The 16,249-nt window shown below is 40.7% G+C and overlaps 1 protein-coding gene across 9 annotated transcripts in view; it reads left to right on the top strand.

Annotated features, from left to right (window-relative positions):
- Positions 1-16,249, top strand: part of TACC2 (transforming acidic coiled-coil containing protein 2) — a 225,128-nt gene that overhangs the window by 193,682 nt on the left and 15,197 nt on the right. For 5 of the 9 annotated variants that reach the window (XM_073596214.1, XM_073596217.1, XM_073596212.1 and 2 more), the window contains 4 exons: positions 471-551; positions 11,223-11,252; positions 11,846-11,992; positions 15,154-15,230. In XM_073596214.1, the coding sequence (XP_073452315.1) occupies positions 471-551; positions 11,223-11,252; positions 11,846-11,992; positions 15,154-15,230 (335 nt within the window). The remainder of the gene's footprint in view (positions 1-470; positions 552-11,222; positions 11,253-11,845; positions 11,993-15,153; positions 15,231-16,249) is intronic. The other 4 variants (XM_073596219.1, XM_073596220.1, XM_073596221.1 and 1 more) reach the window with 2 other exon arrangements.

Below are 16,249 nucleotides of genomic sequence, written 5' to 3'. Positions count from 1 at the left end.
AAGGCTGCATTGCGCAATGACATTCAGATGTTGCTGGAGCTCATGTAGAGAGAAAGTTCCAGCAAAGAGACTGTGGGAGGTCAGCAGCGCTCAGTTGCAAAAGAGGTTAAAACAGCATTTCCCAAAAGTAAGTGCATAAACAATGCTTGAGAAAACCGAATGTCATCCACTTAGGGTTTACATCTACTTTTGTTAATGGATAAACAGAAAGCTAGGCTTCCCTTTGACATAAATAAGTAGTAGACTCCCAGGTACTGTAGGTGTATGAAAACTCCTCCATGTTACTACTTAGAGGGGTCAGCAGCATATTTTTATTTATGTCAGAACCTCTTTAATTGCTTATTTAATTAAACCCTGTTTAATATCCCTTTTCTGAAATTCTTGTGTCCCTGTGTCCCTTATTTTCCTTCTTGTGAGATGTTTTCTTTGTGTTTTACTGAATGCTTTTCTCTGGCTTGTTACTGGAGCAGGAGGAGTTAGAGTTTGAAGCCATGCGAATTGAGGCTCTGAAGTTAGCCAGACACGTATCCCAGTCGTCCCAGTATACAGAGGTATCTGGGCTGTGTGTGCAGTGAACTGGTCTCTGCATCCCTCTGACAGTGTGTGTGTTCTTGGATCCCACACCATTTTTTCTCTGCACAATGGCTGCACCTTTTACACACTAGTATTAACTGTAAGAATGTATAGATAATACACATTATGGGGGAATTTACTAAAACTGGAGCAGGCGAAATCTGGAGCAGCTGTTCATAGTAACTAATCTGCTTCTGTCTTTAGCTTGTTCAGTTAAATTGGAACTAAACCTATCGATTTATCTATTTCTAAAAACAGTTACATTCAAGGCATGCCATAAATGATAACTGTCCCAGGTGCTTGTGCTGTCAACTAAACTATCAAGCCAGCAAAAGGTTCATGTCATAACTGATTACATGTGCAGCATCAGGCAGCTGCAGATCAGACAGACTCCTGATGCTGTTTTTGACAGGTGTGAGCGGCTGGCCGTGGCTGCCGGGCCGGTACACTTCAATGACAGATTGTCGGGGGCTTTTCTTTGCTGCTTGCACAGCCAGAGATGATCGCTGCTGAACTGTCAGAAGCCATGAATTCAGACCGAGACAGGAGTACAGTTAAATCACACTTGTTTAATAATAAAAATAAATAGAACAAACATAGTCAAAACATAGCCAGAGTTCAGGAACCAGAACGGATAGCGGGATAAGCCAAACGCCAGGGAGCCGGAGATGAGCATAGTAAAACAGCAAGCAGGATCTGGAGCCAGAAGGGATGTCAGCCAAGCAAGTCTTTTAACAGAAATGAGGAGAGTGTCTCTGTGATGTTGACCAAAGCGAAGGCAGAGATCCTCTGGGCTGGATGGCTTAAGTAGACAGGATTGACGAGCATATCAACAGCTGAGTAACTGTGGAGAGATAGGAGCTGGCAATTAGCCAACAGCTGAGCGGCCAGCTCAGAGAAGGAAGGGCTTAGCCCATCCCTGACATGGACGCACACAAGGAATCAGATGCCTGCAGCTGCCATTTGCACCATGGCAAAGGGTCTGTGCAAATGTTGCTCAACCACTTGATGAAGTCAAGCGATGTACCGATGCATCGCTGGTCAAGTGCTTATAAAGGAATGATGCCTGCAGCTTCAGGCATCATCCTGATACCGTTTTTTTAGAGCTGGCAGTCGGCTCTCTTGTAAAGCAATCCTAGCAGCTAACTAGCCGCTGGATAGCTTTTACAAGCAATGGGAGGTAACACCCCCCCCCTTCCACAGCTTCATCAGGCTATCCCATCCCTCCAGGACACCTCAATCGACCAGCTGGAACTCCTGCCAGCTGATCTTAGAGACAACCAAAGACCGGAACCGCTCTGTACGTCCCTATTATATAGGGAACTGGTAGTGATGACCTTACATCACTTCCGGTTTACCAGGATGTAAACGGCCCCACTTTTAAAAATGAAAAGTATTTGATCACACGGATCTTGGTCTTGATCTTTAAGAGCAGAGGAGGGATCTCTGTCAGACAACAGGCAGTGACAATACCTGTCACAGCCTGTTGCTGTTGCAAGGGATGTTTGCATTCCTTGTGAAAGCAATTAAAGTGATAAAAAAAACTAAATGTGACAATGTAATATTAAATAAATAATTAATTTAATTTTTGTCTGCATTTTTTTTTAAACAAAAAGTGCCAGAAAAGGCCTGGGGGTCAAGGGGTTAAAATGGCAGATTCTTTTGCTGTAAAGAATATGAGGGTTTAGCTTTGAAAATCAAAGCTAGAAATGTAATGGTTTTCTATGCACAGCTACTCCAGATTCTGGTTGCTCCAGTCTTAGTAAATTCACCTCCTTGAATATTGATATCATTTAACATTTAGAAACACTAAAGCTAACCACATACATGGCAGTCTGATTGCCCAATCTCCTTTTATAATCTTAGGAGGGAGAACCTGACTTGATATAAATTGAATGTAGTGTTAAAAGAGGCACTCTCAGTATATAATTATTGGTAAATATAATGGATATTTTATGGAGATTGTACAATCAGATTGAGACATGGGTGGCTGCCTTTAGGGAGTCCAGCATGCTTAGCTAAGAAAGGTTCATTGCACCAAAATGATAGCTGTTTCCTAGTTGGAAGCCATGCCAGGCCTGCACAGTGCATGCTACTTTTCAATTTTGCATCCTACTAAAGAGCTTGGCATGGCTTGAGCCATCTGACTTGAAGTTAACACAAAGTATATATTCCAGCTAGAAACAAAAGAAAATGACTCAAGCTAGTCGCCATGTTCCCTATGTTTAATAGGGAGTTAATTATACAATATACTGCTACATGAAGCATTTCCTTGTAAAACATAGATTTTTTCATTCACACACTAAGACAAATAGGAGGTGTTAGCATTCTTGAAAAATAAGAAAGAAACCTGTTACAAACCTGAGACTGAGCGTATGATGAAAAAATGCATAAGGGGGCCTTACGTTTAGTGAATGCCACGTTATAATTAAAAATCAATGTGATAAAGGCAGCCCAAGTTATAAAAAAATTCAACTTTTTCCATAGCTTTTCAGCACGGTCCTACACCCTCCTGTCTTCTGTACTTGCTATTGGCCCATTATTGAGTAGTCTCATTGATTAATGGAAAGGTTTTAAATATAGGTTTTATTATAGGAAAAGTTGACACTTTTTTTGTGCAACTTACTGCCTTTATTTCTGGATCTATTCATCATCTTGACATGCCATTTTCACAGTAGGCAATCTCAGCTTATGCATGTTTTATTTGTGTTCTCAGTTTGAGTGCACTACAATATAGTATTATAATGATATTATTATAATGTACTAATACTAGGAATGGTGTCAGCACAAGACAACATATGTGGACACCTAAACATATGAAAAGAAGAACTTCCCCACCTAGAGGCTATTCTATGGACTACACCACACAATTTCTATATTACACAACTGTATTATGCCACAGTGGACTAGAGACTGCCCCGAGGTTCCATACTTCTGCTCTAATGTCATTAATCTGGTTTAAATTACATATGGGAAAGTAGGATTAGGTATTAATACCAGTTGTTTATTCTTGATCTGTTTATTGTAAGATTGGAATGCATTGTTAAATAAATCTAGTAGAATTTATAAAGCTACATACCCTAGATCATTTTTACAGATATATTTTATATATATATATATATATATATATATATATATATATATATATATATATATATATATATATATATATATATATATATATATTTATATTTAAGACCAAGTACCAATACTTTTTTTAAATGTCATGTGACAGTTTTCAAAGCACAATACAGACTAATGATATCTTCTGGCACTGATTAAGCAGTACTGATGAGCACTAATAGGATTAGGTGGCACTGATGGGCACTGATAGGATCGGGTGGCACTGATGAGCACTGATAGGTGGCACTGATTATGCAACACTGATAGGATTAGCTGGCACTGATCGGCACTAATATGCAGCATCGATGAGCACTGATAGGTGACACTTTTGGGCAGGCACTGAAATGCAGCACTGCAGCACTGATTGGCAATTGCTGGCCTGGCATAATAAATTACACGAATGATGAGAGGAAAGGAAGGATTTTCCAATGCATTGCAAAAACCTTCCTTTCCTCTCATCATTCATGTCATTTATCATATAGTATATGCTGTGACCCCCATTTTGGTACACCTTGCACTCGGCTGCAGTAGGCAGCAGCGGACATCTTGTTACATGCAGCCGGAACTATATGGGCTGGGTGTAACAAGATGTTCGCTGCTGGCTTACTGCGGCCGAGTGCAGGGTGTACCAAGATGGGCGTCGAGATGTTCAACCTCTGACGGAGACATGGAACGTCACTTCTGTTACCAAATGTGACGGCTCTGGTCACCAATTCTGATGGAACATGCGGCTGCACCCTGCACCCCTGCCCTGGCCAGCTTACCTAGTTCCACTGCTGCCAGCCTGTTGAGGACTCACTCCCCGCTCCGCCCGCTGCCTCATTCCCAGATATCGAATTAGGCATCGGGAGCATGTGTGCGAGTACAAGTACTCGCGTAAATGCTTGGTACTAGTATCAGGACAACCCTAATATATATATATATATATATATATATATATATATATATATATATATATATATATATATATATATATATGTATGTATACACAGTGGGGACGGAAATTAGTCAGACCCCCTTAAATTTTTCACTCTTTGTTATATTGCAGCCATTTGCTAAAATCATTTAAGTTCATTTTTTTTCATTTTTGCAGATTTATTAAAAAAGAAAAACTGTAATATCACATGGTCTTAAGTATTCAGACCCTTTGCTCAGTATTTAGTAGAAACACCCTTTTAATTTTATACAGCCATGAGTCCTTTTGGAAAAAGATGCAACAAGTTTTTCACACCTGGATTTGGGGATCCTCTGCCATTCCTCCTTGCAGATACTCTCCAGTTCTGTCAGGTTGGATGGTAAACGGTGGACAGCCATTTTTAGGTCTCTCCAGAGATGCTCAATTGGGTTTAAGTCAGGGCTCTGGCTGGGCCATTCAAGAACAGTCACGGAGTTGTTGTGAAGCCACTACTTCGTTATTTTAGCTGTGTGCTTAGGGTCATTGTCTTGTTGGAAGGTAAACCTTCGGCCCAGTCTGAGGTCCTGAGCACTCTGGAGAAGGTTTTTGTCCAGGATATCCCTGTACTTGGCCGCATTCATCTTTCCCTCGATTGCAACCAGTTGTCCTGTCCCTGCAGCTGAAAAACACCCCTACAGCATGATGCTGCCACCACCATTCTTCACTGTTGGGACTGTATTGGACAGGTGATGAGCAGTGCCTGGTTTTCTCCACACATACCGCTTAGAATTAAGGCCAAAAAGTTCTATCTTGGTCTCATCAGACCAGAGAATCTTATTTCTCACCATCTTAGAGTCCTTCAGGTGTTTTTTAGCAAACTCCATGCGGGCTTTCATGTGTCTTGCACTGAGGAGAGGCTTCCGTTGGGCCACTCTGCCATAAAGCCCCGACTGGTGGAGGGCTGCAGTGATGGTTGACTTTCTACAACTTTCTCCCATCTCCCGACTGCATCTCTGGAGCTCAGCCACAGTGATCTTTGGGTTCTTCTTTACCTCTCTCACCAAGGCTCTTCTCCCCCGATAGCTCAGTTTGGCGGGACAGCCAGCTCTAGGAAGGGTTCTGGTCATCCCAAACATCTTCCATTGAAGGATTTTGGAGGCCACTGTGCTCTTAGGAACCTTAAGTGCAGCAGAATTTTTTTTGTAATCTTGGCCAGATCTGTGCCTTGCCACAATTCTGTCTCTGAGCTCTTCAGGCAGTTCCTTTGACCTCATGATTCTCATTTGCTCTGACATGCACTGTGAGCTGTAAGGTCTTATATAGACAGGTGTGTGGCTTTCCTAATCAAGTCCAATCAGTATAATCAAACACAGCTGGACTCAGATGAAGGTGTAGAACCATCTCAAGGATGATCAGAAGAAATGGACAGCAAATATATGAGTGTCACAGCAAAGGGTCTGAATACTTAGGACCATGTGATATTTCAGTTTTTCTTTTTTAATAAATCTGCAAAAATGTCAACAATTCTGTATTTTTCTGTCAATATGGGGTGCTGTGTGTACATTAATGAGGAAAAAAATTAACGTAAATGATTTTAGCAAATGGCTGCAATATAACAAAGAGTGACAAATTTAAGGGGGTCTGAATACTTTCCGCCCCCACTGTATGTATATATATTTATATATATATATATATATATATATATATATATATATATATATATATATATATATATATATATATATATACACTGTATATATTGTTTGTGTTGGGCCAATTTAAATGCTTGAATGCAGGAGAATATAAATATTTTATTCTGATACATACTGTATATGGTACAGCAGCTAGTAGTAGGGTCATAGTAATATTACTATTCTTATTAGTTACTGCAAATGCTTGGAGTGCCACTCTAAAACACTGAAATCTCTCCTTCAGTAATCCACACCAGTATGGGTGCTGGCATCTCTAGCACTAATTTGTATTCTTTACTTGCATATGTATAGCTGAACAAAATTAATTACTGCATTAAGACTATTAAACATGTTTTCAAGGTTATATATGGACCAGTGACCTGTACGCAATTTGATTGCTAGATTTCCCATTTGCAAGCTTAACGCATTCTTATATAAACAAACAGGTTTTTCTGCTACCATACATGTACTTGCTCACCAAGCTACATTGTTTTAGACATAAATTGCTGTTACTGTAACCGGCCCATGTTTAGTAGGTAGATAGCAGCTGCTCAGTTAAATAATTATTTGTTCAGATATTGCTAGAACAGGATGGAAAATATTGCACTGATCTTGTGATTTGGGTGATATGGTCATTTCTCTTGGCCTGTGTATTGTGCATGTCTAATGGTGCATGTGTGGGTTAGATGTCCTTATAGAAATGATTGCTAGCAGTATCATGACCTATAGACCTTGGCTTTCCAAACATCCTCAATACTTTGAAATCATTGTTTAATTCTGCACGTAAAACTTCCTCTGTGTACACATTTTCTTTTATTTGTGTTGGAATAGTCCCATCAGTTGTTAGAGCAGCTAAGGCAGCTTCCAGAGGTCATAAGCTGAGAGCGGTGCCCTTGGCAGCCTTTAAGGCAGAGTATCTCAATGCTGCATTAGTAAAGTTTTGTTGCTATCTATAAAGGTGGTTGGAGGACTCCTGTACTTAGAGATAAAGGGAGGTTTCTACTACTGAGCACTCCTTTGGGAAATGTTAGTTTCTAGGTTATCATACTGGTCCGGAAACTGACCTGGGACAACTTTCCAGATGAGGTTTTCTCACTTCATTAGCTGCATCCTTAAGCTGGCCATACGTTGTTTGAATTTCAAACAGTTCCTGATTAGGGATGAGCTCAGAAATGTTTGGATCATGGTCCAAACCCATCTGAGCAATCCTGCCAGGAAGCTGTCACAATCTTAAGTGACTGAGGCATTCTCCATCCCGCAGTCGGATGTATACTCATTCTTTGTATACATGTGCCTGTTGTCCGGGGAATGCCTCAGCTACTTATGATTGGTCCAGTACTGTGATAGCATTCTGGTGGGCTCATTCAGGTGGTTTTGGACTAGGACTGAGTCATGTCTGAAAGCTGCACATTTTTTTCCTGTATAACTATAGTATTACTTTATGAGCTAAAAACATCTCTACAAACTTTTGCTTCCATCATGATAGTCCCTATCCCACCCAAACCAACCCCTCAATGCAGAGTATTTATGTCTGCATTTTTTTTTTTTTAAACCGAGAATACAATTAACAGTGGTGCTGGCCACAACACATTTCTCAAAAAGTAGTACAGTTGTTAGTCACATAACAATTAAATTAGTGAATTGGAGCCCAATATTAAATATTGGGTGGGCGACAGTCGGTCTTATCAGAAAAACTGAAGGAAGAGCCGGCACCGCTGGATGTAACATCTGTGATCTTTATTGTATCATGACAAGTATAAAAAAGACAAGAAGACGTGTTTCGGCACAAGTCTTGTTTGAGCTTTGAACAAGGCTTGTGCCGAAACGCGTCTGCTTGGCCTTTTTATACTTTTCATGATACATTAAAGATCACAGATGTTATATCCAGCGGTGCCGGCTCTTCCTTCAGTTTTATTCAAGTTTGCCTATTTGGATGTAAGAAGGACATCCTGAGCCCTAAAGCACCTGAATTCTGGGTGTGCCGAGGTTACCATTTACCTGTTATCCGGATATCGTAGTTCAGAGCGGTGTTATTTTTGTGTTGTTAAGTCGGTCTTATCATGTCTATGTTTTAAAAGGTTCAAAGTCTCCTAAAATAGATTGGGGTTGATTTACTAATACTGGAGAGTGCAAAATCTGGAGGAGCTGTGCATGGTAATCAGTCCGCTTTTAACTTCAGCTTGTTCAGTTAAAGCGTATCTTTACCCATAAGAACTTGATAAAACATAATGTTCTTTAGCAAGGAACATACATTCCACATTAATAATTATGCTACCAAATTTAGCATGTGCTGAATATTGCCTCCAGCATTGCTTCTGTTTCTTCTTGCTGGAGGCTTCCATTTTGCTGAAGCTCAGAGCCCCTGAGCAGCAGTAAATCATAAAGCGGAACTAAACCCATTGCTTTAACGGTTCCAAAAAACAGATACATTCCTGGAATGCCAGGTTTGCTAACTGTCACATTTGCTTGTGCCCTTAACCAAACTGGCAAACCATCAAATGGCTAGTGTCCTAACTGATCACATGTGCAGCACCATGGCATTTGCAGATCAAACCAAAGCAGCTTCCCTGGCTGTAAAGCATGGGTGCCCAACCTGTGGCCCTCCAGCTGTTGCTGAACTGCAATTCCCATCATGCCTCTACATTTGGGAGTCATGCTTGTAACCATCAGCTATGCAATGCCTCATGAGACTTGTAGTTCCACAACAGCTGGAGGGCCACAGGTTTAGCACCCATGCTGTAAAGGATAGGAGGGTTTAATTCTACTTTAACCCCCCTAGCGGTATTCCCGAGTCTGGCTCGGGTGGATTTTCAATACCAAAAGCGGTAACCCCGAGCCAGACTCGGGATTGCATGGCAGGATCCTTGTAGAGGTTACCTACCTTGCCCCCTGGATCCTGCGATTTTTCCCTGCTGTGATCTGCGAGCCGCCGTGTCTCGCTCGATTCACATTGCCGAGCTCCGTTCCCTGCGAGCGGTGCGCACACAGGGACAGAGTTCGGCGCCAAATTCAAAAAAGTAAAACACACAGTACAGATACAGTATACTGTGATCTTACAGATTACCGTACTGTATCAAATAATTACACATCCCCTTTGTCCCTAGTGGTCTGTCCAGTGTCCTGCATGCAGTTTTATATTGTAAATACTGTTCTTTCTGACTGGAAACTGGAGATTGTCCATAGCAACCAAAACCGTCCCTTTACATCAAAAGTGGTTTTAGACCAGCTAGAAAACAGCGATAATAAATTAGAATCACTTGCAGAATTGAGTGATAGTGATTTGTGGGGAGATCCGTCATCAAACACTGAAAAGTAACGAAAGCGACAATTCTGCAACTGAGCAAATTTCAGTGTTTTTGATTTGATTACATTATTGAATCATTTTATTATTATTATATTATTATTTGTTATAATTATTTATAGTTATTTATTATATTATAATTTTTGATTTTGTTTTTCAAATTTATCATACCTGGGATGTCTACTAGACTCCGATTTGGACAGATTTAAGTGAGTTATTCCTAAGAATTGCAGGCCTATAATATGAAACGCCAAATTTCTGTGCAAAATAATTGTACTGCTTTCAGCATCAAAAATCTGAAATAATCATACCGTCAGGGAGGTTAAGGCTGTCAGCAGATCGGCCTCTACAAATTTGGCAGTACCTAAAAATAGAGAGCAACTGAGCATGTGCAGAGCAGGGTGAGACAGTGCGGTTGATTTACTAATGGCAAATAGACTGTGCACTTTGCTTCAAAGCTTAGTAAATGAGGTAAAGCTTTACTTTGCAAAGAATACCCAATCACATGCAAGGAAAATAAAAAAAATGCATTTTTGCTTGCACATGATTGGATGATGGAAGTCAGCAGAACTTCTGCTCATTTACTAAGCTCTGGAGCAACTGCACTTTGCAAAATGCACAATCTATTTTCCTGTAGCAAATCAACCCCTCAGATTTATGCTTTTCAAAATATGGGACACATTGGTAGGACTGATTCTCTGTAGATGGGACGCTGTACGGCTCTTGCTTTCTGTGCATTTAGTAGTATATAGTTGCTCAGTGACCATTTCAGTTTCCATAGGGAGCATGGAAGGACAGTTAAAGGGGTTGTAAGTGTAAGGTAAGTGTTTTTTCACCTTAATGTATCCTATGCATTAAGGTGAAAAAACACCTGTCCGTGACCACCCCCAGCCCCCCATTTTACTTACCTGAACCCTTGAACTTGTCCCACGGGGACGCGCTCTCTCTCTGCAGGGGGTTCTCGGCTCTTGATTGGATAGATTGATAGCAGTGCAGCCATTGGCTCCCGCTGCTGTCAATCAAATCTAATGACGCGGGCGCCTGGGGGGGTGGGGCCGAGTCCTGCATTCTGCCTCTATGGATGCTGGACTCGGGAGCGCGCCCGCAAGGTAACCCCCCGGGAGAGCGCTTCCCGAGGGGGTTATCAGATGTGGGTAGGAGCCGAGAGAGCCGCCAAGGGACCCCAGAAGACGAGGTTCGGGGCCACTCTGTGCAAAACGAGCTGCACAGTGGAGGTATGTATGACATGTTTGTTATTTAAAAAAAAATGAACCTTTGGTATCACTTGTGGGCTTGAGAGGTTCCAGTGGACAAGGTGATGGAGACAACACCCTAACTGGAAGCTGGCAGTGTTGCAGAGTGGATTTGGGCTCATTTTAAAGTGATTCTGTGCTTTGCCCATGCAGGACACAGCCATATGTTCAATCCCATGCTGGTCTTTGCATCTGCTTTTACTTCCTTTCCTTTGCTCTGTTTACCTGCTTACAAGCAGCGGCCTTTTGTAAGCCTCAAATCTTCCCCACATGACAGCACTGAGTATTTGTACGGCTGCTTGCTAAGCATCATCAGTGTCATATAGGAGGAAGGAAAGGGAGTCCCATACTTGCCTGTATTCAGTATGTCACTTACGTTTTTTTAGGCGGATGGAGCAGCAGCAAGCAAGGAGGGTGTAAGTATAAGCAGCTGTGAGGTTTAACATTAAAGAGAACCTGTTTCATTGTCGTGCATGGGTAGATGTGCCATCCCCTCCACTGCATAGGTGTAATGGCAATGCATGACTTTACAGCTGTATAAAACAACATAACTGTCTTCTGCAATGGTAATCCAGAAAAAAAAATCATATTGCCTTGTGATGAATGCTTTTCTTCTTTCTGCTTCACAAATAAATTGCTGTTTCCTTATTTAAGGTGCTGTGTTTCTGGGGCAGAGGGGAGGTAGTGAGGCCTGTTTGTGCGCTTCACTGACGGCACTGGGTTGATGATTAACCAACCACTAAGGGTCAGTAAGACCTATAGGTAAATCACCTCTTGGAGTGTTTCAGCTGTCATAGAATTGCAGGTTACACACATCCTGCAGTCCTCCAGTAATCGGCTGAAGCCATCAACATTAATATAGAGCTGATCCCTGTGTGCTGTGCCCTGCACTGCTGTCTAACCTGATTGAATTTACCTGCGTCTGCCTTTGTTTTATATTATTGCTCTGTCTATTGGGACTGAAACATTGGAATACAAATTGATACTGACCCTGTGTTATTACCTACAGCCGGAGATATTGGACCCAAATGATGTAGGCCTCTCACACAAGTCACTTTATTCCCGGTCAGTGGCTATGGAGACAGCTGGAGGCGGCCATTTACATAACTATCAACACTCTGACCTTGAAGCAGCTCTTCAGCTTGCCAGAGAAGAGGTACAGTAAACCTTTGCTGACAGTTGCTGTCATAGATTTCTGTAGCAAACCTACATTTGGCTTTATCTGACAGTAAACGGATCTATTACAAGACACTTGATACATTATATACTTATAAATAGGATGCAGTTTTGTAGGGTAATTATCAACAATACATCATGTAACCACTATGTGTCACTGTTGCACCAGTGGATTTTCTTTAAAGCCTATTAAACCCAAAAGCAATTATTTACTACATGGCAGCTTATCAATTCCTACATTATTATTATTATTATTATTATTATTATTATTATTTAAGGTACTTATATAGCGCTGAGAAATAGTAGGTGACCCTGCGCTACGGTATCTATCAAGCGAAAAGAAAGCGGCCCTAGTATTAAGGTCCAGTAAATGGATGCCACAGTTATAAAAAAAAAAAAAGTAGTAGGAGATATATAAAGAAATGTGTATATATATATATATATATATATATATATATATATATATATATATATATATATATATATATATATATATATATATATATATATGTGTGTATATATATATATATATAAAATTATAAGAAAAGTGTGTAGGAAAGAGAAAGGAGAATTGCTGCCTCTACATAATACTGCCACCTAAGTGGAGTATACAAATGAATGATGAAGTGTAGAAATTGCACTATTCTACTCTTAATATTATGATGAAAAAGAAGTGCCTAACAGTTTAACTGTACCTTTGGTTTAACACTAGTCCTGTACAGAAATATAAAAATAAGAATAAAACAGAATTTTTTTAATGAAAAGAAAAAGTGAAACTGTGAAAAGCGGTGTTATACCCTCTGCCTTATTGGGTCAAGCAACTAGGCTAAAAAGATTTATGTAGTCGTGTTACTCTCCCTGGAGAATGTGATGAACTTCGGATTTCAAACCAACTTTGGAATCAGAAAATTTGGTGTAAAATGTGTTACAGCCCCTGCCTGTCACAAAGCAAATGAAATATGCGCAAGTGGTACAATTTAATGTTCCTAGTAATATAAAGTTATGTGATAAACTTATAAAAATTTATGCCAAAAACCACAAAATGGATAGATGTGTTACACCCTCTAAATGGACACCCACATTATCCAGGGAGAGTAACACGACTACATAAATCTTTTTAGCCTAGTTGCCTGACCCAATAAGGCAGAGGGTATAACATCGGTTTTCACAGTTTTACTTTTTCTTTTCATTGAAAAAATTCTGTTTTATTCCTATTTTTATATTTCTGTACAGGACTAGTGTTAAGCCAAAGGTACAGGTAAACTGTTATGCCCTGTACACACGGTCGGACATTGATCGGACATTCCGACAACAAAATCCATGGATTTTTTCCGACGGATGTTGGCTCAAACTTGTTTTGCATACACACGGTCACACAAAGTTGTCGGAAAATCCGATCGTTCTGAACGCGGTGACGTAAAACACGTACGTCGGGACTATAAACGGGGCAGTAGCCAATAGCTTTCGTCTCTTAATTTATTCTGAGCATGCGTGGCACTTTGTCTGTCGGATTTGTGTACACACGATCGGAATTTCTGATAACGGATTTTGTTGTCGGAAAATTTTATATCCTGCTCTCAAACTTTGTGTGTCGGAAATTCCGATGGAAAATGTGTGATGGAGCCCACACACGGTCGGAATTTCCGACAGCAAGGTCCTATCACACATTTTCCGCCGGAAAATCCGACCGTGTGTACAGGGCATTAGGCACTTCTTTTTCATCATACTATTAAGAGTAGAATAGCGCCATTTCTACACTTCATCATTCACTTATATAGCACTGTCAATTTACGCAGCGCTTTACATATACATTGTACATTCACATCAGTCCCTACCCTCAAGGTGCTTACAATCTAAGGTCCCTAACTCACATTCATATACTAGGGCCATTTTAGACAGAAGCCAATTAACCTACCTACATGTGGTGGTTGCATTTTTTTTAGGCTTTCTTTCTTTCCTTTTACCTGGTGATCCATCCAGTAAGTCTGTTGTTTTTCAACAGAACAAGCTGCCCTGTAAATGTAGCAGTTGGTGTTTTGAGACAAAATATTTACCAGAGCACTGCGTTCCAAGCCCACCCAGTTGTGTGACAATGGCAAACAAATATTTGCTATTGTAACACAGATTCTCCTCCCTACCAATTATGAAGTGTTCTCCCAGCAGGGACAGCTTCCCATGCCCCCCACCGGGAGAACACAATAGCTCTGAGGGAGGGATTCCTCCATCAACACAGATTAAGTTGATAGGGGAATTGAGCAATTTTCTTTCCTGCAACCCATGGTTGCAGGAAGGAAAATGGCATCATCTATGGCCTGCCTTAGATAATAGCCTCTTTTGTAAAAGGGAGATCAGGCCTCACACTGCAGAATGACTCACAGACAAGAGACACACTCCCTCCTCCTTTCTCTTAGCTGAGCTAAATCAGCTAGTCGACTGCAGTTAAAGTGATTGTAAATGCTTTTTTAAAAAATAACAAACAGCTTATACTTACCTAACTCCATTGCACAGAGCGGCCCCAAACCTCCTCTTCTTGGGTCCCCCACCAGTATTCCTGGCTCTTCCCCTCTGACAAGTTTCCCCATAGAAAGCCACTCATATAGCCGCGCTTCTGAGCTTCGCTGTCTTAGACACAGACAGCGGGACTCTGCCCCCCCCCCCCGCTTCCTTGTTACTGGTTTTGATTGAATGCCTCAGCAATGCCTGTGAGACCTGGAAGTGAGGGGAGAGAAGAGCTGCTGACGTGCACATCGCTAGATCGAATGAGGGCTGATACGTAAACATTTTTTATCTTATTGCAGGAAAAGCATTAAGGTAAAAAATATTTAGGCTTCAGAACCACTATAAATAATCTATTTACAGGGTGATTCTAGACACGCAAGCAGTGCTTATAAGAAAACCCAGCATTCTTGCAGTCTGAGTGTTATGGAAGCTTATGGCATTACATGATTAAAGTTTTTACATAAATAATTTAAATTATATATAACGTATGTTTATAAACGTGTAACCTTTCAATAAAAGTAGAATAAAATTGTTGACTAGAGGTGTCTGTCTGACATAAGTCGAGTGCTTGGGATTAGCCAATGTTTATAGTCATTATTCATTCACTGCTATATTCTACTAACCTGCCATTTTATTCTTTAGATTACAGCTAAGGAGAGAGAAGTAACAGATTGGAAGAAGAAGTATGAAGACACTCGCTGTGAGGTGGTAGAAATGAGGTGAGCGGAGCTACAATCAGCCATATATTGTGCATTGTTCATCTATCAGCCCAGCTTATGTAGGCTCTAGGTTTTAGCATTACTGGGCATTGGAGTCTGAGCTGACTTGAGCATAACAGGCGATCCTCTTGTAGTACTGTGTAATCTTGCTTTTTATACCTCAGATGGCCTTACAAATCCTAGGCATTAAAGGCTCCTCCATATGGCAGTGAGATAAGCACAAACCTACATCTACTTGCATCACAGGCAACTCTTGAACAGAGAAGGTTCTAGTTCAATCCCTGTAATGTACGAAGAAGGTCCTTAGATCTCAATGTGGGACATTTTCAGATTGTAAAAGTAAAATCTGTGGAAATAAAACAGGGTGTACCCACTAACATCACTTCATTTGGTAACTACCCAAAGGGTGACTAATCATAAGCCAAAGAACTTTCGAAAACTAGTCTTTGTATAAGGTTTTTAATAACACCAGAAAAGCTAGTAGTAGCTACTGACAATTATTTTTATAATGTTGTTGCACTGTGATGAATGAATTTTTTAAATTAGAACACAATGTTTTCTCAAATTTTCACATGTTCCATCATGTTCTCGTACAATCAACATCTCCCATGACACATTGATGTATGAAAAAAGAAAAGAAGCTGCACACCAATGAAGTTACACGGCTTAGTAGGGATTATTCGGTAATTCAAGCATTGCGACTTATTCCTGCCTGGAGAATGTTCCTTGCTGACACGTTTCCCCTTTACAGACTTAATCATAGATACTCTATGATTAAGTCCGTAAGGGTGAAACATGTCAGAGAGGGGCGATCTCCAGGCAGGGACAAGTTGCAGCAACACTTGAACAGCTGAGTAAATCTTACTGAGCTGCATGACATCATGGGTGTGTGGCCCCTTTTCTTTTGTCAGTGTATTTCCACAGAGCATGGCCAGACTACAGCCATAGAAGCTTGGAGTGGTAGCTCCCGTTTGACACACTGATGACCATGTGTCTATAAATTCTGTGATTTGCTCCCA

The sequence above is a fragment of the Aquarana catesbeiana genome, linkage group LG08, assembly GCF_042186555.1.
Source record: "Aquarana catesbeiana isolate 2022-GZ linkage group LG08, ASM4218655v1, whole genome shotgun sequence".
Lineage (NCBI taxonomy): Eukaryota > Metazoa > Chordata > Amphibia > Anura > Ranidae > Aquarana > Aquarana catesbeiana.
This window is presented reverse-complemented; position numbering and strand designations above follow the sequence as displayed.